The following is a 24,772-nucleotide window of genomic DNA, read 5'->3' as shown; positions in this document are numbered from 1 at the left end:
TCCCCCTCTCCGTCCTCCCCGCCGCCGCTCCCCATCTTCTCCTCCCTCCTCCTCCTCCCCAGGTCCAACGCCACGGCCACCCCCTTCGACGGCGCCGCGGCCGACGCCTTCTCCGCCGCAAGGCCCCATCTTGCGCACCTCCAGACCGCCGCATCCGCGTCCGCGTCCGCCGCGTCCCCGCCCCCGGCCTCCCCGATCTGCCCGGCCTCCATCTCGCTCCACGCGGACAAGCTCCCCGCCGACGGGGTCCGGACGGTGGAGCTCCCCTGCGGGCTGGCGGTGGGGTCGCACGTGACGGTGGTGGCGCGCCCGCGGCCCGCGCGGCCCGAGTACGACCCCAAGATCGCCCAGCGCAAGGACGGCGGGAAGACGCCGCTCATGGTGTCGCAGTTCATGGTGGAGCTGGTGGGCACCAAGGTGGTGGACGGCGAGGCGCCGCCCAGGATCCTCCACTTCAACCCCAGGATCCGCGGGGATTACAGCGGCAAGCCGGTGATTGAGATGAACAGCTGCTACAGGATGCAGTGGGCGCAGTCGCACCGCTGCGAGGGCTTCGCCTCCCGCCCCGCCGAGGAAACCGGTGAGCTTCAGATTCGCCTGCTTAATTCGTTTAGCTAGGTTGAATCCATGTTGATTTAATTTGACTTCATCTTGCCATCTCGTGTTCTTCCGTTATCTTAAGAGGATTGGATTGAAGTTGGTAGGAATTAGGAAGGGATTCCATCAATTTCAGTGGTCTAATTGTGTGTAGTACTAACAGCGTAGAGAAAAGTGCAAACTTTGGCAAGAAATTTCTAGAGAGGGTTCAGTTTTTTTTTTTTTTTTGCTTCATGGAGAACGTTTCTGATAGTGATTGTGCTTGATTTGTCAAATTGGTGGAATATATTATTTATGAAATTTAAAGAAGCATGGACCTGCAACCGTGTTTTGAGGATTACAGCAATGATGTGAGTTTGACTTCAACCTGGCGGTGGGTACTTGAACTCCCTGTTCCCATTTCTTCTTAGCCAATCACTGAAGGAAGATCACAATAATTGAGTGCTTAATTAGTTATGCATATCTAGTCTGATTGTTCCATTAGTTGGTTGCAACCAAGTTAGATCAGCAATTATTCTCATTGTTTGGCGAAGCTTCTCTAATTTGGGTTAGAAGTAGGCATTTTCTTCGTTCTGCAACACATCCATTCCCTTTTTTCCAAATCATTCTAAAATGAGTTGAAATCGGGCTTTCTTTTACTTCAAGCATCATACATACCAATGTTTCTGTGTAAAAATGGCGTGTTGACGTGGTTTGATCTTTCAGTTGATGCTCAGCTCAAGTGTGAGAAATGGATTCGGGATGATGACAACAAGTCGGAGGAGTCAAAGATGAAGTGGTGGGTGAAACGTTTAATTGGTAGGTCAAAGGATGTGCACATCAGTTGGCCATACCCATTCGGAGAAGGCAAGCTGTTTGTTTTGACTCTCACAGCTGGTTTGGAAGGTTACCATGTCAATGTTGATGGGAGGCATGTCACTTCATTTCCTTACCGCACTGTAAGTTCGTCGGTCGAAAATCCTGGCATCCCAAATCTGGTTCAATTACATGAGTAGCCTCCTGAGATCTGCATATCTGATTTTGGTGGTCTCAACAGGGTTACACTCTTGAGGATGCAACTGGGTTGTCTATCAATGGAGACATCGATATTGAGTCAATTTTTGCTAGTTCTCTGCCCAGTTCACATCCTAGTTTCTCCCCAGAGAGATACCTTGAAATGTCTGAGCAATGGAGAGCCCCACCGCTACCAACTGAACCTGTTGAGCTTTTTATTGGCATTCTGTCTGCAGCGAGCCATTTTGCCGAACGTATGGCTGTGCGCAAGTCATGGATGATGTATACAAGAAAATCATCTAATATTGTAGCTCGGTTCTTTGTGGCTCTGGTAATTATACTTGCTTTTCTCATGTTTTTGCTTGTTGTTTGCATATACCAAACTCTGACCAAATTAAGCAATTTCACAGAACGGTAAAATGGAGGTCAATGCAGAGTTGAAAAGGGAGGCAGAGTTCTTCCAAGACATCGTCATAGTGCCTTTCATGGATAGTTATGATCTTGTTGTTTTGAAGACCATTGCCATTGCGGAGTATGGGGTAAGTGAACTGAAATATGCCAGATAACTGCTTATGTTCTGCCGTATTGTCTTACGCCAGTTTCATTGACGTTTCTATACTCCTTAACGGTCGTGTTTATCCAGGTTCGAGTCATCCCAGCAAAGTATGTAATGAAATGTGATGATGATACATTTGTTAGAATTGATTCCGTACTGGACCAAATAAAGAAAGTTAAAAGCGATAAGAGTGTGTATGTGGGAAGCATCAACTACTACCATAGACCACTGAGATCTGGCAAGTGGGCTGTGACTTATGAGGTAAATTGCTGTCCTGTATTACAGAACCACCATTCATCATCTATATTGCTTAAGAAATGTGAAATGAAAAATACAACCAAATAGCACACTCGTGTTTCCATTTACTGGCAAATGACAAGCAATCAATCGATTACCAACCAGCACCTGGTATTCTATCTGTGAAAACCATTATGCTGTTTGCTGCGCAAATTAGCAGGCACATCAAAAGCGCAAATCTTGTAGTGAATTATGAGGATAGTTGCTGGAATGATTAAATCAATATCCGCAGTCGACATATTGTTTTACATGGAAAAACTCTTTGTGCAAGAGGTGTAAAAACTATGGGATCAACACGGTTCAGTTTTAAGTTCTTGTACTAATTTATATATGCTTGAATATGTGCGTTATAGAAATAACTTGGTATCAAAAGTGGATTTTACATTTCTCTGGTGAGTCAAAGGTCGTGCGTTCATATTTTATACTTGGAACATGGATATATAATCTTGTGAAAACAAAATCTGGTGTTCTGTACTTTGTGCTGTCCTTGTTCATCTCCCTGTTTTTGGTATATCGAAAGGGCATCTTAATCAGTATAATTTTCTTGTTTCTTTCCAGGAATGGCCAGAGGAGGCTTACCCAAGTTATGCCAATGGGCCTGGCTATGTGATCTCATCAGATATTGCACGCTACATCGTATCTGAATTTGACAATCAGACGCTTCGGGTAAACGCCTATCTCTTGGACGCTGTCCAATTCCTAGCCACTGAATGTTACTCACGTCGTGCAGAAGTGGTGATGGCTAAATTGTTGATTCTTTATTGTGCAGCTATTTAAGATGGAAGATGTCAACATGGGCATGTGGGTGGAGAAATTCAACATCACTCGCCGGCCAGTAGAGTATCGGCACGACGTGAGGTTCTACCAGGCTGGTTGCTTCGATGGTTACATCACCGCACACTATCAGTCCCCCCAGCACATGATCTGTCTGTGGAGAAAGTTGCAGTCCGGTAGCACCCATTGCTGCAACGTGCGATGACGATGGCGAGAAATGCGAGCACTGTCTGTCCGAGAGGAAGAGATGATCGTTGCATGCACGGCTCGCGTATCAAACGTGCGAATCATGAGCTGCGCCCAAGGGACCGTTTGGCGAAGTGCTCTCTGCTGGATTTATCATATCATTCTTTCATTCTTTTGGTTGGTGTGGCCTGTTTCGAGCTGCTGCTGATTCTGGCACAAGGATACCCTTGGGATCCTTTTGAGGCCTGTTGATGTTTAGCCGCGTCAAAATTTTCTTGACATGGGAGCTTGCTTTTCAGGTCTTGGGGGCTTTGTATATAAATCTAGTTTAGGATTTTATTTATGAGATATGGTTTTTCATATGCCCAGACTTGGAACTTATGGTAGCAGCCGAACTGAGTGTCAGCTCACTAGTCATCAACAGTCTGTGCAGCGAGTAAGTGGACCGAACATACAGCTTACTCGTGTTGATTGGGTTGGGCTTGTTGTGTGCATCGTGGGATGCAGAGGCCGGACATTCGCTTAGCGTAGTTGTATTGCCTCGACATATCAATTGAATGAAAATGTCCTTTATCCATAATAAGAAAAATAAATCGGACATACAGTTTTTTTTTTCTTTTCCGAAACAACCTGGACATACAACTTTGAAAACGACAAAGGCATGTCGTGGTACTAAGTCTGACAATAAGAATATGGGGTACGTATGAGGAGGTGAGACCCTAGCTATGGCGAGGTTATACACGTGAGTTTACGAGTTCAGGCTCCTCTCGGGTGAGTTTACGAGTTCAGGCTCCTCTCGGAGGAGGTAAAAGCGCTACGTCTCGGTGCCCTGAGGCGGTCGACTGAAATATGGGTGTGTGTTACAAGGGGTGCGAACCCTTGCGCAAGAGGAGGGGGTGGCTTATATAGAGTGCACCAGGACCCCAGCAGTCCTCCGTTATAGGGGTTCAATGTACATTAAGGTAGGACATTACTGGTAACGCCAGCTATAAAGTGCCATCAATGATCTTTAAGACTACGGAGTGAATGCCTGATCGTTGCTATCCTGAATGACTCTAGGTCTTCTGTACTCCGGGTGGTTTCCTGTATGATCGAATGACTCCATCCAGGTCGAGTGAAATTGGGGGTATCCGAGTGAGGTGACTGGTCGAGTGGATTGCACTCAATGGCCTCAGTCGACACTTCCTGTTGTGTTTTCAATGTCCTTGCTTCTAGGGCAGTGACATTGGGTAGGGCGTATAGGTCAGGTCTATGACCCTACCCTAGGTCTATGACATCGTCATTAGCCCCTGAATGGATTGAGGTCCGAGTGAAAAGAAAGTTGAAGTTGACCCTGCCTTGACTCTTGTGCTACACAAGCATTCATACCGAGTTCGAGGTCTCTTCTGAAACTTCGGCTTCATTTCAGTCACCTTGATCAATTCAGAGGTCATCGAGTGAACTTATGTTGGCAATCTTTAAGTGTTGCTATGGTGCGAAATCTTCGGCGCGCTTGGTTACTGCGGTTCCCGGATCTCATGGGATTCAAAATTTTGGGGAAGCGCGCGAGGCGGAGCGCGCCGCAGTAAACGGGACAGATAGGCAGGGGAGCCTCGATTTCCGCGCCGCCTTTTTCGCCACGTATCCGATGCACGACTATTGCGGGATTTGACAGGATCGCTCGGGCCCACGCGCCAGCCACTCATAAGTAGGCCAATAAATGGCGTCGACGCCGATGCATCTGCACAATGCGCTCCCATTCCCCTTCTTTTTTCCTTTGCTTCTCCACCGCGTCCTCTTTCGCCCTCGACGCTACCACTCTGCCAGTGCGCAGCCCGCCACCATGGTGAAGGATAAGATGGCGGCACTGGAGCGCGCGAAGAAAGTGACGGCGATGACAAAGGGCAAGAAAATGAATCGGGGATCGTCGTCGAGGTCCGGGTTGCCACCTGGTTGGATTCAGGGAGACTGGATCCAATCCACGCTCCGGCCAGAGGATCTGGAAGATCTGGCCACCACGATCTTGATCACCGTCGGGACTTTGAGGCTGCTGGGGGACGAGATAGAGCCTCAGCCGCGGGCGGGTGACTGTGTCCTCCTTGCCACCCATGTCGACTGTGGTTTCTCCCTTCCCCCGCATCCTTTCTTCCGGGGTTTTCTGAACTTTTTCGGTACTCAACTTCACCATTTCTCTGCCAACACCATCACATATCTTGCTGCATTCGTCTCTATGTGCGAAACTTTTTTGGGCTGTCGACTGCACTAGGGTCTCTTCAAACATATTTTCATAGTCCATTCCCAAACCGTGAAGAAGGCAAATCCGAGTGACGAGAGGACGCACGTGATCCAGATGTGCGGGGGTTTGGGGATTCAGATGAGGAAGAGGAGCACTTTCCCCCCTATGACACTTCTTGAGTCAGTTAGGGGCTGGCAGTCGACCTGGTTCTACTGCCAGGACATTGCGACCCCCGGTCAGTCGAACGGTCTTCCTCCCTTTACCCTAGATCGAGCCCAGCAACCATCTTCACTGATTGTGACCGCGGCGGAGAAAGCGGAGACGAACATATTAGTCAAGAGGGGAGTTCAGTTGGTCCGTTAGCATGTTACTGGCATGGATTTACTGGAAGTGTTTCTCAGTCGATGCATCCAGCCTCTCCAAGCCCGTGATCATTCAATGTGGATGTATTCTGGCTCCAACGACACCGCTCGGGTCCACCCAGAGGAGGTCCTTGACGAGACGGTGGCCCTGTGGCTGAAGAGCATTACCGGAAACAAAGATAACCCCAAGGGAGCCAGGAGAGTCGATCCATTCGACGCCGACAACCAGCCAGACAAGGTCTGATCCTTATCACCGAGTGTACTTCATTCTGCGTTGCAACTGTCTCTGAACCCGACTGATGTTTGGTTAACTTTTTGCCTTGAAGGTTTATACTGAGATGTATTCGATGCCGAACGGAGAGCAAGCCTAGGAGGGAGCAGCTAGCACCAACGAGAGCGTTGACTGGCAATATCCTGATGACGATGATGAGGAAGAGAGTGATGAGTCGGATGATGAAGAAGAGGAGGTCGACTCACCGCCTGTACGGAGCACCGATCCAAGCAGTCTCATGATCCAGCGGGCGGGCGCAACAAGGCTGTGGCTCCGAGCATGCAAGTGCACAAGAGCACTCAGACTTCGACTCTGGAGCCATTAGAGAAGGTCGCCAAGCAGCCCAAGGTTACCCATTCGAAGCCTCAGAAGACCTTGCCCAGGATCAAGATGGACGTTCCAGTCGCTTCTGCATGAGTGTTCTGTCATTCTGTGTCTTCCTACTAACTCATACTTCTTCTCTGACCGAGTGGATTATGAACTTTTTAGTGCCACAACTTCCGGGACCTCCATGGATATTGACGAGGCTCAAGATGATGAAGAGACTGACCACGCGGCTACTTCCAAGGCTGGTACGATCCTGCAATCTAGAACTTGTTTTGTCGACTAGATTGTCGGTCGATTGAGCCCTTATGGTTGCATTTTGTTGTAGCTCCGCGGGACATCATTGAGGTTCAAGACGGCGATGAAGAAGTGCCTCTGAAAAATACGGGAAGGAGGGGCAGGGCTTCAAGCGGGAGGACGGCCGTAGGCCAGGGGCCTCAATCGACATCAGCGCCGGAGACGATGGTCCAGCGATCCGGAGATCCGGCTCGGGCCAATGTTTCTTTCGCCAATCCGGTATCGACCGACTGTACCTCGCGTCGATTGCTCAAGTCTCTGCTTCGCCTGCACAGCTTCATGCTTTAGATCCTGTGATTGCTCTGTCTGTACTGCCATCGTCGCTCTTTGCTGCAAATCACACTCAGATGACCCGACGGGTGCCGCCAAGGAAGCCATACTCCAAGCAAACCTTATGATGGAACAGATGAAGGTGGTGCATGAGGGCAGCCAGGCTGCCTACAATGCCAACTCTGCTCTGCATGTTAATGTAAAGGTCGGTTGATTTCCGACTGATCTCTCAATTTGATTTTTGCCTTGCTACGATGTGGTAGTTGTAACTGCTGCTTCATTGTCTGTAAGATGTCCCTCGATGAGCATTTTGGAACCTTTATGTGCATCTATCATGAGTCTGCATTTTGCATCCAATCACCCACTAGGTGTTTTGACTTAGTGTTGAATAGTCCTTCTACTTCAGTCGACCAAGTTGAGTCAAGTGTATCTCTGAACCAGTGGGGGCACGCAAAGTGCACCCACTGGGTGTAGTCCCCGAGACCGCCGTCGGATATTTGATGCGGCGGGGGTCTTTGTCGAATGCCATTTCATTGTTCTTTCACTCGGTTGTATAGCTTGATCCGAGTGGAATCTAGACGAGTGGGGGCACGAAGAGTGCATCCACTGGGTGTAGTCCCTGAGACCGCGGTCGACTGCTGGTAGTCGGCTGGGGTCTGAGAATCTCTCTCTCTCTCTCTCTCTCTCTGTCTGTCTCTCTCTTTTGCATACTCATGTTGGGCAGACCATGCTGAGTGGAAAACCGGACCAGTGGGGGCACCCCAAGTGCACCCACTAGCGGTATTCTTAGAGCAATTTTCGCTGTGATTGACCTTTGTTTTTGTCGACTGACACATCTTATTTGTTGACCGCAGAAATCTTGTGATTTTGGAGCCCAATTTGCTGAATTGGAGAGGAAACAGATCAGCCTCAACCTTGACCTGGAGCTGACCAAGAATAATCTCCAGAAGGCCCAGGAAGAAGCAACTACCATGGGAGGTAATAATTCGTCGACTGTCCGCCTTATGAATTTTTTCCGTTTAATCTCTTGAACTGAGTGAGTCCACTCGAACAGATGTGCGTAGTGAAAACCATCAACTCCAAGCTCGTCTGAAGAATGTTATTTCTTTAGAAAAAATGAAGCAGGCTCTGGAGAAGAAGGATCAAGATCTTGCCGCAGCACAAAAGGAGGCGCGAGAGAAAACATCACTTGTCGATAAGAAGCTGGCCTCAGTTAACAAGTTGCAAGAGGAGAACTTCAAGCTGAAGACTGCTCTTACTGAAGCCAACAAGGAGGTTGCGAGGCTGAAGAAGGACAAGGAGACCTTGACTGACAAGGTTGCAGATCTCACGGCGAAGAAGGGCGAACTAGAGGCTTATCTGGGACAACTTGCTGAGAAACTGGTCCTGAAGCTTGAAGGTACTTCCTCTCGTATGACTGATTTGCTATTGTCAACTCATTATTTAACTGTCGACTCACCGCTTTTCTGACTGTGCAGAACTCTATCAAGATTTCGAAGTAGTGACTGGGCGGATCAAGACAGGTCTTGACCCCATAAACTCTCCTGTCAAAGATGACATCGCGATGAACGTGCTGCGTTTGGAGTCTCGTCTGGACAATGTTGTGGATTATCTTTCTCATCTGAAGGTGGCGATGTCGCGGATTGACACTAAGATCTGGCCCTGAGCGGAATTCCAGAATGATCTCGAGTCTCTGATGACTCAATGAATTAAATTCCTGGTCGAGTACAAGAGTTGAAGAAGTCGTCTGCTCACTGTGGCACCGATGTGGCTCTGTCGTTGGTCTGAGTCCACTGCAAGGATGTCAGAGAAGACAAGCTGGCGGCTCTCAAGGTTGCCAACACCAAGAAGCTCAATTCCAGTCCTTCATGGACACCTTTATCCACGCCGCTACTCGTATCGCAGACATCATTGACCTTGACAGCTTTGTCGAGCCAGCAAGTCCTCCTCCTGCTGAGTGAACAAACATTATGCCCCACTTTTATTTGCCTCGGAATGCCGAGTGGTTTTGTAACCTTTAAACTCTTTCAGGCCTGATGCATGAGTACTTCTGCCCGCTGTGGTTCTGAAATTTTGTGGGATTTATCTAAACTTGGTTTGCTTTGAATACGATGGCTTTGCCTTTATCGCTTTTGGATGTTTTTCGATTCCGAGTGGAACTTGACCCTTCCACTCCTTGTCGAGTGGCTCTAATGATGTGATCGATCGAGACCTCGTCGTCCTTGCGGCTTGGGATAGAGTGTATGTTGTACTTGTGACGCAACTCTGATGATGTGTTCAATCCACACCTCGTCGTCCTTGCAGATCGGGATGGAGCGTACGTTGTACTTGTGACGCACCTTTGACGATGTGTTCAGTCGACACCTCATCATCCTTCTGGATCATGATGGAGCGTACGTTGTACTTCTGACGTAGCTCAGAGGATCTTTGTGACTTAGGCGAGTACGGGGTCGTGGCTAAGCCCCCGAGTGGAGGGTTGCTTTTGACTCGGAATGGTTTTTAACTTAGGCGAGTACGGGGTCGCAGCTAAGCCCCTGAGTGGGAGGATTACTCTTCACTCGGAGTGTTTTTAACTTAGGCGAGTACGGGGTCGCAGCTAAGCCCCCGAGTGGGAGGATTACTCTTCACTCAGAGTGTTTTTTAACTTAGGCGAGTACGGGGTCGCAGCTAAGCCCTCGAGTGGGAGGGTTGCTTTCCACTCGTAGTGTTTTTTAACTTAGGCGAGTACAGGGTCTCAGCTAAGCCCCTGAGTGGGAGGATGGCTCTCCACTCAGAGTGTTTTTTAACTTAGGCGAGTACGGGGTCGCAGCTAAGCCCCCGAGTGGGAGGATTGCTCTCCACTCGGAGTGTTTTCTAACTTAGGCGAGTACAGGGTTGCAGCTAAGCCCCCGAGTGTGAGGATTGCCCTCCACTCGGAGTGTTTTTTAATTAGGCGAATCAGGTTCGTGGCTAAGCCACCCACTGGGGGGTTCGGACACAAATGATTATGGGAAACCAATCATTAAGATACTGCAAAAAATCTTGTCTTTGGTAAGCAAACTGAAGGACTCTTATTACAACTCGTCGATCTGAGTGGTTTAGGTATAGAAATGGCGACGTAGCTCTGCGTTCCACGTGCGTGGCTCGTCCATTTTCTTGGCTACGTTGTAGATGTGGTACGCTCCATTGTGAAGCACCTTGGTGATGATGAAGGGACCTTCCCAGGCCGGAGCGAGCTTGTGAGGCCGTTGCTGATCCACTCGGAGCATAAGGTCTCCTTCCTGGAACGCTCGACCTTTGACATTACGGGCATGGAATCGACGCAGATCTTGCTGATAGATGGTCGATTGGATTAGAGCCATCTCACGTTCCTCTTCCAGGAGATTAACTGCATCTTGGTGAGCCTGTTCTGCTTCGACTTCTGAGAAGAGTTCCACTCGGGGAGCGTTATGCAGCAAGTCACTCTGAAGCACAGCCTCAGCGCCGTGCACCATGAAGAAAGGGGTTCGATCAGTCGACTGGTTCGGCGACGTTCTTAGCCCCTAGAGGACGGATGGTAACTCAGTCACCCAAGCCCTGGCAGCGTGCTTGAGGTCACGCATCAGTCGGGGTTTTAGCCCTTGAAGGATTAAACCATTCGCCCTTTCTGCTTGCCCATTCGACTGTGGGTGTGCAACAGACGCATAGTCGACCCGAGTGCCTTGGGAAGCACAGAACGCCTTAAACTCATCAGAATCAAAATTGGAGCCGTTATCTGTGATGGTGCTGTGAGGGACTCCCTATCTGAATATCAACTCCCTGATGAAACTGACGGCAGTGCTTGAGTCAAGGTTTTTGATAGGCTTGGCTTCGATCCATTTGGTGAATTTGTCTACTGCTACGAGCAAATGGGTGAAACCACTTTTGCCGGTCTTGAAGGGTCCAACCATATCCAGCCCCCAGACTGCAAACGGCCAGACGAGTGGGATAGTCTTCAAGGTGGACGCAAACTTGTGGGACATGTTGGAGTAGAACTGACAACCTGCACACTTGTCAACTATATCTTTTGCCATCTCATTCACATGGGGCCAATAGAACCCCGCTCGGTGTGCTTTGGCCATGATGGTCTGAGTGGACGTATGGTGACCACAGGTCCCTGAGTGGAACTCGTTGAGGATGATTCGACCTTCTTCTGGGGTGATGCAGCGCTGAGCCACTCCTGTGACACTTTCTCTGTAAAGCTGCCCTTTTATCACTGTGAAAGCTTTCGATCGACGGACTACCTGGAGGGCCTTGGCCTCATCCTCTGGGAGTTCCTGCCTGAGCAGGTATGTGATGTACGTCACTGTCCAGTCGGGCGTGACCACTAAGACTTCCATGATCAAGTCAACCACAGCTAGGACCTCAATCCCAGTCGGATTGGTTGAACTTATCGGTTGTGGGGGCTCTTCCTTGAAGGGATCTTCTTGTACTGATGGGGTGTGGAGATGCTCCAAGAACACATTGTTGGGGATAGGCTTCCGAGTGGAACCTATCTTCGCCATATCATCCGCAGCTTGATTCTTGATTCGGGGTATGTGGTGGAGCTCTAACCCCTCGAACTTGTTCTCTAGCTTTCTCACTACATTGCAATAACCAGTCATTGCTGGACTCCTGATGTCCCATTCCTTCATTACTTGATTAACCACTAAGTCTGAGTCGCCGTAGACCATCAAGCGTTGGACGCCGAGTGAAATGGCCATACGCAACCCATACAATAATGCCTCATACTTAGCTTCATTGTTTGAAGAATCAAAGTGAATCTGGAGGACATAACTGAGCTTGTCTCCTCTTGGGGACACTAAAACCATTCCTGCACCAGAGCCATTCAACATCTTGGATCCATCAAATAACATAGTCCAATGTTCTAACTGGATCTGAGTCGGCTGCTGCTGTTCAATCCACTCTGCGAGGAAATCTGCTATTGCTTGAGACTTGATGGCTTTCTTTGCCTCAAACTTGATATCTAAAGGAAGGAGTTCAATCGCCCACTTTGCCACTCGACCAGTTGCATCTCTATTATTCAGAATTTCTGACAATAGAGCGTCGCTGACGACTGAAACCGAGTGGTCTTAGAAGTAGTGTGCAACTTTCTTCATGGTCAGGTAAATTCCATAAACAAGCTTCTGATAATGAGGATATCTTTGCTTGGACGGGGTCAAGACTTCTGAAATGTAATACACAGGGCGCTGAACTTTGAAGGTTTTGCCTTCTTCTTCCCGCTCGACCGCAAGTACTATGCTGACAACTTGTCTAGTGGCTGCGATGTAAAGCAGTAAAGGCTCCTTGCTGACTGGAGCGGCAAGCACCGGTTGGGTGGAAAGCAGGGCTTTGAGCTCTTCAAACGCTGCTTTAGCTTCATCACTCTATTCGAACTTGTCGGACTTCTTCATCAGTCGGTAAAGAGGTAATGCCTTTTCACCGAGGCGTGAGATGAATTGACTCAATGCAGCCAAACAACCAGTAAGCTTCTGAACATCATGCACGCGCACAGGGCGCTTCATTCGGAGGATTGTGCCAATCTTCTCTGGGTTTGCATCGATCCCCCATTCGGAGACAAGGAAACCGAGCAACTTTCCACCTGGGACTCCGAATGTGCACTTTGATGGATTGAGCTTGATATCATATCTTCTTAAGTTGGCAAAGGTTTCAACAAGGTCAGTCAGCAGGTCAGAACCTTTGCGTGACTTAACCACTATGTCATCCATGTATGCTTCCACATTCCGACTAATTTGAGTGAGCAGGCACTTCTGAATCATGCACATGAATGTAGCATGATACGTCTCCAATGTATTTATAATTTTTGATTGTTCCATGCTATTATATTACCCATTTTGGATGTTTATGGGCTTTACTTTACACTTTTATATCATTTTTGGGACTAACCTACTAACCGGAGGTCCAACCCGAATTGCTGTTTTTTTGCCTATTTCAGTGTTTCGAAGGAAAGGAATATTAAACGGAGTCCAAACGGAATGAAACCTTCGGGAGCGATCTTTTTAGAACAAACATGATCCAGGGGACTTGGAGTGGACGTCAAGCAACAGAGGAGGCGGCCACGAGGGTGCCCGGCGTGCCCCCTGGAGGTGGGCGCGCCCCCCACCCTCGTGGGCCCCTTGAGCGTCCACCGACCTACTTCTTCCTCCTATATATACCCATGTACCCCGAAAACATCCAAGAGCACCATGAAAAACTAATTCCACCGCTGCAACCTTCTGTATCCGCAAGATCCCATCTTGGAGCCTTCGCCGGCACTCCGCCGGAGGGGGAATCGACCATGGAGGGCCTCTACATCATCTCCAAGGCCTCTCCGATGAGTTGTAAGTAGTTTACCGCAGACCTTCGGGTCCATAGTTATTAGCTAGATGGCTTGTTCTCTCTCTTTGAATCTCAATACAAAGTTCTCCTTGATCTTCTTGGAGATCTATTTGATGTAACTCTTTTTGCGGTATGTATGTCAAGATCCGATGAATTGTGGGATTATGACCAAGTTTATCTATGAGAAATATTTGAATCTCCTCTGAATTCTTTTATGTGTGATTAAGTTATCTTTGCAAGTCTCTTCGAATTATCAGTTTGGTTTGGCCTACTAGATTGATCTTTCTTGCAATGGGAGAAGTGCTTAGCTTTGGGTTCAATCTTGCGGTGTCCTTTCCCAGTGACAACAGCGGCAGCAAGGCACGTATTGTATTGTTGCCATCGAGGATAAAAAGATAGGGATTATATCATATTGCATGAGTTTGTCCCTCTACATCTTGTCATCTTTATTAATGTGTTACTCTATTCTTTATGAACTTAATACTCTAGATGCAGGCAGGAGTCAGTCGATGTGTGGAGTAATAGTAGTAGATGCAGGCAGGAGTCGGTCTACTTGTCACGGACGTGATGCCTATATACATGATCATGCCTAGATAATGTCATACGCTTTTCTATCAATTGCTCGACAGTAATTTGTTCACCCACCGTAATACTTATGCTATCTTGAGAGAAGCCACTAGTGAAACCTATGCCCCCTGGTCTATCTTTTATAATATAAGTTTACCATCTATTTTTATTTGCATCTTTACCTTTCCAATCTATATCATTAAAATACCAAAATATTTATCTTATCATATTATCTCTATCAGATCTCACTTTCGCAAGTGGCTGAAGGGATTGCCAACCCCTTTATTGCGTTGGTTGCGAGGTTCTTGTTTGTTTGTCTAGGTGCGTGGGACTTCTGAGGAGCCTCCTACTGGATTGATACCTTGGTTCTCAAAAACTGAGGGAAATACTTACGCTACTTTGCTGCATCACCCTTTCCTCTTCAAGGAAAACCAACGCAAGCTCAAGACATAGCAAGAAGAATTTCTGGCGCCGTTGCCGGGGAGGTCTTCGCTCAAGTCAAGACATACCAAGTACCCATCACAAACTCATCTCCCTCGCATTACATTATTTGCCATTTGCCTCTCGTTTTCCTCTCCCCCACTTCACCCTTGTCGTTTTATTCGCCCTCTCTTTCCCAGTCTCCTCTCTCCTTTGGTTGTCCTGTGTGCCTGTTTACCCTTATGGCTTTGCCTAAGAATACCAACCTTCATCTTAGAAGGTTGGAAGAGATTGAATTGAACATTAGAAGTTTTATGACTTTACAATTTGAGAATAATAGTTTCTTTCGAAAAGAGCTTAAAGAACAAAAAAGCTTTATGGAGTATATGAACAAAGAGCTTGATGATATGTCTAAGCAATTTTATGGTTTGAACTCTCAAATTACTCGTCTTGAAAATTCAATAGCCCAAATTTCTGATAAGCAAGCCACCTTGGTCAATAAGATGGCTGCCAAACCAGAAGGGTCAGGGGGAAATAATGATGAAGATCTAAAATTTATTAATGTGTCCCCTATTAAATCCTTGTTTTGCAATATGAATCTTAATAATGATGGTACTGGAGATGAGTTACCTTTAGTTAAAAGGTGTCCCAATGATTCAGAGTTTTTAGATCTTGATGCTAAATTTGGTAAAAGTGGGATTGGAGAGGTCAAGACTTTAAATAGCATTGAACCCACTATCTTGGATTTCAAGGAATTCAACTACGATAATTGTTCTTTAGTAGATTGTATTTCCTTGTTGCGATCCATGTTGAATTCTCCTCATGCTTATAGTCAAAATAAAGCTTTTACTAAACATATTGTTGATGCCTTGATGCAATCTTATGAGGAAAGACTTAGTTTGGAAGTTTCTATACCTAGAAAACTTTATGATGAGTGGGAACCTACTATGAAGATTAAAATTAAAGATCATGAGGGCTATGCTCTGTGTGATTTGGGTGCTAGTGTTTCCACGATTCTGAAAATTTTATGTGATATTCTAGGTTTCCATGATCTTGATGATTGCTCTTTAAATTTGCACCTTGCGGATTCCACCATTAAGAAACCTATGGGAAGGATCAATGATGTTCTTATTGTTGCAAATAGGAATTTTGTGCCCGTAGATTTTATCGTTCTTGATATAGATTGCAATTTTTCATGTCCTATTATTCTTGGTAGACCTTTCCTTAGAACGATTGGTGCAATTATTGGTATGAAGGAAGGGAATATTAGATTCCAATTTCCATTAAGGAAAGGCATGGAGCACTTTCCAAGAAAGAAAGTCAAATTACCTTATGAATCTATCATGCGAGCTACTTATGAATTGAGTGCCAAAGATGGCACTACTTAGATCTATCCTCGCTTTTATGCCTAGCTTGGGGTGTTAAACAATAGCGCTTGTTGGGAGGCAACCCAATTTTATTTTTGTTTTTTGTTTTTGCTTCTGTTTAGTAATAAATATTTCATCTAGATTCTGTTTAGATGTGGTTTCATGTTTTAATTAGTGTTTCTGCCAAGTAGAACCTATAGGATAACCTACGGTAATAGTTAATTTGATTCTGCTGAAAAACATAAACTTTATGCGCACGAAAATAATTTTAGTAATTTGCAGAAACGTGTTTTTGTGTTGACTCTTTTTGATGTAGATCAATAGAAAAATTTCCCAGGACTTCCTATTTTGGTAGGAATTTTAGAGTTCCATAAGTATTCGAGAGTTACAAATTGCTTCAGACTGTTCTGTTTATGACAGATTCTGTTTTTCGTGTGTTGTTTGCTTATTTTGATGCATCTATGGCTAGTATCGGGGGGTATGAACCATACAGAAGTTGGAATACAGTAGGTTTAACACCAATATAAATAAAGAGTGAGTTCATTACAGTACCTTATGTGGTGGTTTTTCTTTCTTGCACTAACGGAGCTTATGAGATTTCCTGTTGAGTTTTGTGTTGTGAAGTTCAAGTTTTGGGTAAAGATTTGATGGACTATGGAATAAGGAGTGGCAAGAGCCTAAGCTTGGGTATGCCCATGGCACCCCAAGATATTCAAGGATAACCAAAAGCCTAAGCTTGGGGATGCCCCAGAAGGCATCCCCTCTTTCGTCTTCGTCTATCGGTAACTTTACTTGGAGCTATATTTTTATTCGCCACATGATATGTGTTTTGATTGGAGCGTCTTGTATTATATTAGTCTTTGCTTTTTAGTTTACCAAAATCATCCTATCTGTACACACCTTTTGGGAGAAACCCACTTGTTTGGAATTTATTAGAATACTCTATGTGCTTCACTTATATCTTTTGAGCTAGATAGTTTTGCTCTAGTGCTTCACTTATACTTTTTAGAGCATGGTGGTGGCTTGTTTTTGTAGAAATTGTTGATCTCTAATGCTTCACTTATATCATTTTGAGAGTCTCTTAGAACAGCATGGTATTTGCTATGGTTATAAAATTGGTCCTAGAATGATAGGCATCCAAGTTGGGTATAATAAAAACTATCATAGGAAGTGAATTGGATGCTATGATCAATTTGATGCTTGAGAATTGTTTTGAGATATGGAGGTGGTGATATTAGAGTCATGCTAGTTGGGTAATTGTGAATTTAAATAATGCTTGTGTTGAAGTTGGCAAGTCCGGTAGCATGCACGTATGGTAACCGTTGTGTAACAAATTTGAAACATGAGGTGTTCTTAGATTATCATCCTTATGAGTGGCGGTCGGGGACGAACGATGGTCTTTTCCTACCAATCTATCCCCCTAGGAGCATGCGCGTAGTGCTTGGTTTTTGATGACTTGTAGATTTTTGCAATAAGTATATGAGTTCTTTATGACTAATGATGAGTCCATGGATTATACGCACTCTTACCCTTCCATCATTGCTAGCCTCTTCGGTACCGTGCATTGCCCTTTCTCACCTTGAGAGTTAGTGCAAACTTCTTCGGTGCATCCAAACCCCGTGATACGATACGCTCTATCACACATAAACCTCCTTATATCTTCCTCAAAACAGCCACCATACCTACCTATTATGGCATTTCCATAGCCATTCTGAGATATATTGCCATGCAATTTTCCACCGTTCCGTTCATCATCATGACATGCATCATCATTGTCATATTGCCTTGCATGATCATGTAGTTGACATCGTATTTTTGGCAAAGCCACCATGCATAATTTTTTATACATGTCACTCTTGATTCATTGCCCATCCCGGTACACCGCCGGAGGCATTCATATAGAGTCATATATTGTTCTAGTTTTGAGTTATAATTCATGAGTTGTAAATAAATAGAAGTGTGATGATCATCATTATTAGAGCATTGTACCTAAAAAAATAAAAAAATAAAAAGAAAGGAAGGCCAAAGAAAAAAAAGAAAGGCCAAAGAAAAAAAAGGCCAAAGAAAAAAAAGAAGGCCCAAAAAAAGAGAAAATAAAAAGGAAATAAAATAAAAAGGGGGCAATGTTACTATACTTTTCCACACTTGTGCTTCAAAGTAGCACCATGTTCTTCATACAGAGAGTCTCATTTGTTGTCACTTTTATATACTAGTGGGAACTTTTCATTATAGAACTTGGCTTGTATATTCCAACGATGGGCTTCCTCAAAATACCCTAGGTCTTCGTGAGCAAGAAAGTTGGATGCACACCCACTAGTTTGTTTTGTTGAGCTTTCATACATTTATAGCTCTAGTGCATCCGTCGCATGGCAATCCCTACTCCTCATATTGACATCAATTGATGGGTATCTCCATAGCCTGTTGATTAGCCTCATTAACATGAGACTTTCTTCTTTTTTGTCTTCTCCACACAACCTCCAACATCATATTCTATTCCACCAATAGTGCTATATCCATGGCTCACGCTCATGTATTGCGTGAAAGTTGAAAAAAGTTTGAGATTACTAAAGTATGAAACAATTGCTTGGATTGTCATCGGGGGTGTGCAACATAAGAGCATTTTTGTGTGACGAAAATGGAGCATGACCAAACTATATGATTTTGTAGGGATAAACTTTCTTTAGCCATGTCATTTTGAGAAGACATGATTGCTTTGATTAGTATGCTTGAAGTATTACTATTTATTATGTCAATATGAACTTTTATTTTGACTCATTTGGATCTAAACATTCATGCCACAATAAAGAAAATTACATTGAGAATCCAGGAGCACCACGAAAAACTAATTCCACCGCCGCAACCTTCTGTATCCGCGAGATCCCATCTTGGAGCCTTCGCCGGTGCTCCGCCGGAGGGGGAATCAACCACGGAGGGCCTCTACATCATCTCCAAGGCCTCTCCAATGAGTTGAGAGTAGTTTACCGCAAACCTTCGGGTCCATAGTTATTAGCTAGATGGCTTCTTCTCTCTCTTTGAATCTCAATACAAAGTTCTCCTCGATCTTCTTGGAGATCTATTCGATGTAACTCCTTTTGTGGTGTGTTTGTCGAGATCCGATGAATTGTGGGGTTATGATCCAGTTTATCTATGAGAAATATTTGAATCTCCTCTGAATTCCTTTATGTGTGATTAAGTTATCTTTGCAAGTCTCTTCAAATTTCAGTTTGGTTTGGCCTACTAGATTGATCTTTCTTGCAATGGGAGAAGTGCTTAGCTTTGGGTTCAATCTTGCGGTGTCCTTTCCCAGTGACAGCAGGGGCAGCAAGGCACGTATTGTATTGTTGCCATCGAGGATAAAAAGATGGGGTTTATATCATATTGCATGAGTTTATCCCTCTACATCATATTGCTAGCCTCCTCGAGCTCCTCACAAATTTTGCCCAAAATTTGTCAAGATTTGAAGGCCCCCATCCATTCAAATGATCACAAAGGTTAGCAACTTTGTCCTTTCAACTCTCATTGCTAGATTAGCTGTTGCAATGCTTTGTATAGTGATTAATTTGGGAGGAATAATTATATTTGCTAGTATTTGATTTATATGCAATTTGAGCACAAAAATAACACTTAGTTTGCATATGTAGGTGTGGTTTACTTAGTGCCTTCTAAATATCCGTCGTAACCACCGTCGATCGCCCGCACCGTCCCGTCACTGGCACCACCTTCTGGTGAGGCTCTTGTTCATGAATGTTTTACATTACCAAATTGATGTTTATGTGATTTGGATATATAGTTACTCGTAAAATTATCTTACCCGTACGTTGTTTGTTATACGTAGTGCCATGGTTTGATATCCGTCCCCGTCGGCCCTCGTCCTTGTTATGATTCGGATGTGGTATATTCTCTTTTAAAACTAGTTGTTGCATTTCATGTTTATGACAAATCATGCCCATCAAGTTGACATAGATATTTTTATCTAGGAGGTATGTGAACCGGAAATTCCAACCGACCCTATTGCCGAGAGGTTAAATTTAGTTGAAAGAGAAAATGAGTATTTGAAAGAAAAATTGAAAAGAATTGAGGGAGAGAAGATGGAATTGGAGTTGCATGTTGCTGATGCCGTCGATGATCACAAGATCAAGATGGAGAAAATGAGGTTGAAGATTAGAAAGATTAGGAAATATGCCATTGATAGTGTGGCTTGGTATCATTATGCTGTTGGATCAATTGTTGCCTTAATTGCGATCTTCATCACATTTGTTGTTGCATTTAAATTCTTTAGCTAGAGAGTTATTTGTATGTTGCATTTAATTAAGTGTTGTATATGAACTTTATGTATGAACTTGTATTAATTTGGTCTATTCGGTGTTGTGTAATGAAGATGAGCCGACAATGGATGTATGATGACAGATGCTCTCCCGAGTTCATTAATGGCGTGTATACTTTTCTGCTTGCCGCTAAGGCAAACAAGCGGGCGGATGGTTTTATGCCTTGTCCATGTGCTGGCTGTAAGAATGGTCACAGTTACTCTACGTCAAGAACCATTCACGTCCACCTATTTGAGTCCGGTTTCATGCCCCACTATAATGTTTGGACCAAGCACGGAGAAATAGGGGTTATGATGGAAGACAATGAAGAAGAAGAGGACGACGACGGCTATCCTGGCCATGGGTTCCCTGAATACGATGATACAACAATGAGGGAAGAAGCTGACCCGGCAATGCGGGAAGAAGCTGAAGAAGAGGCATCAGATGAGCCCGCTGATGATCTAGGTCGGGCCATTGCCGATGCAAAGAGAAACTGCGCAAGTGATCTGGAGAGGACGAAGTTGCAGCGCATGTTAGAGGATCACAAGAAATTGTTGCACCCGAATTGCGAAGCTGACAAAAAAAAGTTGGACACCACACTTGAATTGCTGCAATGGAAGGCAGAGAATGGTGTATCTGACAAGGGATTTGGAAAGTTGCTGGTAATGATAAAGAATATGCTTCCAGAGGACAACGAATTGCCCGAGAGTACGTATGAAGCAAAGAAGGCTGTCTGCCCTCTAGGGTTAGAGGTGCAAAAGAACATGCATGCCCTAATGACTGCATCCTCTACCGCGGTGAGTACGAGGATTTGAATGCTTGCCCGGTATGCGGTGCATTGCGTTATAAGATCAGTCGCGATGACCCTGGTGATGTCGAGGGTGAGCGCCCCAGGAAGAAGATTCCTGCCAAGGTGATGTGGTATGCTCCTATAATACCACGGTTGAAACGTTTGTTCCAAAACAAAGAGCATGCAAAGGCGATGCGGTGGCACGCAGAAGACCGTAAGAAAGAGGGAAAGTTGAGAGTACCCGCTGACGGTTCGCAGTGGAGAAAAATCGAGAGAAAGTACTGGGAGGAGTTTGCAGGTGACCCAAGGAACGTATGGTTTGGTCTAAGCGCAGATGGCATTAATCCTTTTGGGGAGCAGAGTAGCAACCATAGCACGTGGCCTGTGACTCTATGTTTGTATAACCTTCCTCCTTGGTTGTGCATGAAGCGGAAGTTCATTATGATGCCAGTGCTCATCCAAGGCCCTAAGCAACCCGGCAATGACATTGATGTGTACCTAAGGCCATTAGTTGAAGAACTCTTACAACTGCGGAATGGAACAGGTGTACGTGCGTGGGATGAGCACATGGGGGAAGAATTTGACCTAAAGGCGTTGCTGTTCGTGACCATCAATGATTGGCCTGCTCTCAGTAACCTTTCAGGACAGACAAACAAGGGATACCATGGATGCACGCACTATTTGGATGATACCGACAGTATATATTTGAATAGTTGTAAGAAGAATGTGTACCTGGGACATCGTCGATTTCTTCCGGGCAGGCATCCCGTAAGAAAGAAAGGCAAGCATTTCAAAGGTGAGGTGGATCACCGGACGAAGCCTCGCCACCGTAATGGTGATGATGTACATGATATGGTCAAGGATTTGAAGGTAATCTTTGGAAAGGGTCCTGGCGGACAACCTGTTCCGAAGGACACTGATGAACGCGCACCCATGTGGAAGAAGAAATCTATATTTTGGGACCTGCCTTATTGGAAAGACCTAGAGGTCCGCTCCGCAATCGACGTGATGCACGTGACGAAGAATCTTTGCGTGCCCCTGCTTGGATTTTTGGGCGTGTATGGGAAGACAAAAGATACACCAGAGGCACGGGAGGACCAGCAACGTATGCACGGAAAAGGCGACATACATCAGGGTCTGGCCAGCTACGCTCTTACCAAATAAGAGAAGGAAATCTTCTTCGAATGCCTGCTCAGCATGAAGGTACCGTCTGGCTTCTCATCGAATATAAAGGGAATAATAAATATGGCAGAGAAAAAGTTCCAGAACCTAAAGTCTCATGACTGCCACGTGATTATGACGCAACTCCTTCCGGTTGCATTGAGGGGGCTTCTACCAAAAAACGTTCGATTGGCCATTGTGAAGCTATGTGCATTCCTCAATGCAATCTCTCAGAAGGTAATCGATCCAGAAATCATACCAAGGTTACAGAATGATTTGGTGCAATGTCTTGTCAGTTTCGAGTTGGTGTTCCCACCATCCTTCTTCAACATCATGACGCACGTCCTAGTTCACCTTTGCAAAGAGATTAACGTTTTGGGTCCTGTATTTCTACACAATATGTTCCCCTTGGAAAGGTTCATGAGAGTCTTGAAGAAATATGTTCATAACCGTGCTAGGACAGAAGGAAGCATCTCGAAGGGCCATGAAAATGAGGAGGTCATTGAGTTTTGTATTGACTTTATTCCTGACCTTAAGCCGATTGGTGTTCCTGAATCGCGGCATAAGGGCAGACTGGAAGGAAAAGGCACGCCAGGAGGGCATCAAATAATATGTATGGACATGCATTCTCTCACTGAAGCACACTACACAGTTCTACAGAATTCCACCTTGGTGGCTCCGTATATGGAGGAACACAAGAATTTTCTACAGTCCAAACACCCGAAGAAGTCTGACGACTGGATTACACGCGAACAAACGAGGACTTTCGCCGGTTGGTTGCAGAAACGTGCCCTGAATGATGGCGATATTCAAAATGACATGTACTCGCTGTCCCAGTTACCATCTTTGAATATAATGACTTTCAAAGGGTACCAGATAAATGGGAATACATTTTACACGATCTCCCAAGATAAGAAGAGCACCAACCAAAATAGTGGTGTCTGCTTTGATGCAACAACCAACAGGGAAAGGAAACATATTATGGTTACATAGAGGACATATGGGAACTTAACTATGGATCAGGTGATTTGAAGGTCCCTTTCTTTCGGTGCAAATGGGTCAATATGACACGAGGCGGGGTAATGGAAGACCCGCAGTACGGAATGGCAACAGTGGATCTCAACAATCTTGCGTATGCAGACGAACCATTCGTCCTAGCCAATGATGTGGCGCAGGTTTTTTATGTGAAAGACATGTCTACCAGGCCGAGAAAAAGAAAAGATAAGGAAGCAAATGGATCATACGACGAGCCAAAGCGCCACATAGTTCTTTCAGGAAAAAGAAACATCGTGGGAGTGGATGACAAGACAGATGTGTCAGAAGATTATGAAAAGTTTGATGAAATTTCTCCATTCACAGTGAATATTGACCCGAGCATCCAGTTAAATGATGAAGATTTTCCCTGGCTACGGCGCAAAGGGACACACGAGAAGAAAAAGTTTCACACCCATAGATCTGGGATGTGATCGGCTTCACTATCATCACTTTCTTCTGTGTTTCACACCCAGGAGGGAATGTCTGTAATAGTTAGGGTAGTTAATTATGTGTTTTGGCATTTGAAACGCGAAGAAATTTTATTTGCAAACAAATTCTTTTTCATGCATTTACTGATTTTTTTCCAGCTAAATGACCCTAAAATTGAAAAGCATTTGAAATGAACTAAGAAAGGGTTGAAAGTTGGCATGGTATCATAATTTCATACAAATAGCATGTGCAAAAAAGTAGAGAGGGTTACGGCAAAAACTGGATACACTTCGTGTACAAAATGGACAATCTTTTTCGAAGTATCAGGGTTTCCGACGAAAACTGAAATGTTACAAAGGCATTTCATTTTTTTAAAAACCTAAGCATTACCAAATTGAATATAATGATAAAACACACTAATATTAAACATAAGAAAAAAGAATCACTGAAAAATCTTTTTCCAAAGTTAAGTTATTCACAAACTAGTGATTCACACAAATTTCAAATAATTCAAAATTTAAACTATTCAAATTTGAAAACTACCGGCACTAACAGATCAAAGTTTGTAAATTTTTGTACCTAAAGCAAAAATATTCACAAAGAAACACTAAATACAGCAAAAAACAACTCAAAAATAAATAAAACAAATAAAAAAGCAAAAAAAATTAAGAAAATAAAAAAAGCCCGCCTACTGGGCCAAAGCGGCCTGCATACGACTAGAAACTCAACATTTTGTTGGGCCAGGATGCAGGCCTAGTAGGCCCACATGGCAGCAATGAATTGGTAGGCCCAGTAGGCCTGCTTAGGAGAGGAGCTCGAGAGAGCTACCGCACTGGGGCTTATAAACCAGTGCGGTAGCCCTTCGACTAGCGAGGTGCGATTAAACTTGTGCACTGCCTTGAGCCAGCGCACACCTTTAGTACCGGGTCGTGGCTCCAACCGGTACTAAAGGGGGGCCTTTAGTACCGGTTGGAGCCACCACCCGGTACTAAAGGGGGTGCGCTTCCCGCCGGTTGGCCTGGCCAGAACAGACCTTTAGTACCGGTTGGTGGCTCCAACCGGTACTAAAGGTCCATCCTATATATACAACACTTGAAAAAATTCAGTTTCCCTCTGTTCTTCCCTCTGTTTCCTCCCTCCGTCGCGCCGCCTTGCCCCGATCGTCGCCGCCCCCGCCCCTCGTCGCCGACCCCGGCCGTCCCCGCCCCTTGCCGCCGCCCCCGTCGACATCGCCGCCCCGGC

The 24,772-nt window shown here is 45.3% G+C and overlaps 1 protein-coding gene across 1 annotated transcript in view; it reads left to right on the top strand.

Moving 5' to 3' along the window:
- LOC119350051 (hydroxyproline O-galactosyltransferase GALT6-like) overlaps positions 1 to 3,853 on the top strand; it is a 4,371-nt gene extending 518 nt beyond the window's left edge. Inside the window, exons 2-8 of the mRNA XM_037618077.1 lie at positions 7 to 580; positions 1,303 to 1,535; positions 1,634 to 1,921; positions 2,001 to 2,129; positions 2,234 to 2,407; positions 3,002 to 3,109; positions 3,213 to 3,853. Coding sequence (XP_037473974.1) covers positions 7 to 580; positions 1,303 to 1,535; positions 1,634 to 1,921; positions 2,001 to 2,129; positions 2,234 to 2,407; positions 3,002 to 3,109; positions 3,213 to 3,422 — 1,716 coding nt within the window. The 3' untranslated portion in view covers positions 3,423 to 3,853. The remainder of the gene's footprint in view (positions 1 to 6; positions 581 to 1,302; positions 1,536 to 1,633; positions 1,922 to 2,000; positions 2,130 to 2,233; positions 2,408 to 3,001; positions 3,110 to 3,212) is intronic.
- Positions 3,854 to 24,772: the final 20,919 nt, after the last annotated feature.

This window comes from Triticum dicoccoides, chromosome 1B (assembly GCF_002162155.2).
Source record: "Triticum dicoccoides isolate Atlit2015 ecotype Zavitan chromosome 1B, WEW_v2.0, whole genome shotgun sequence".
Lineage (NCBI taxonomy): Eukaryota > Viridiplantae > Streptophyta > Magnoliopsida > Poales > Poaceae > Triticum > Triticum dicoccoides.
Note: the sequence above shows the minus strand (reverse complement) of the source record. Positions and strands in the feature narration are given on the sequence as shown.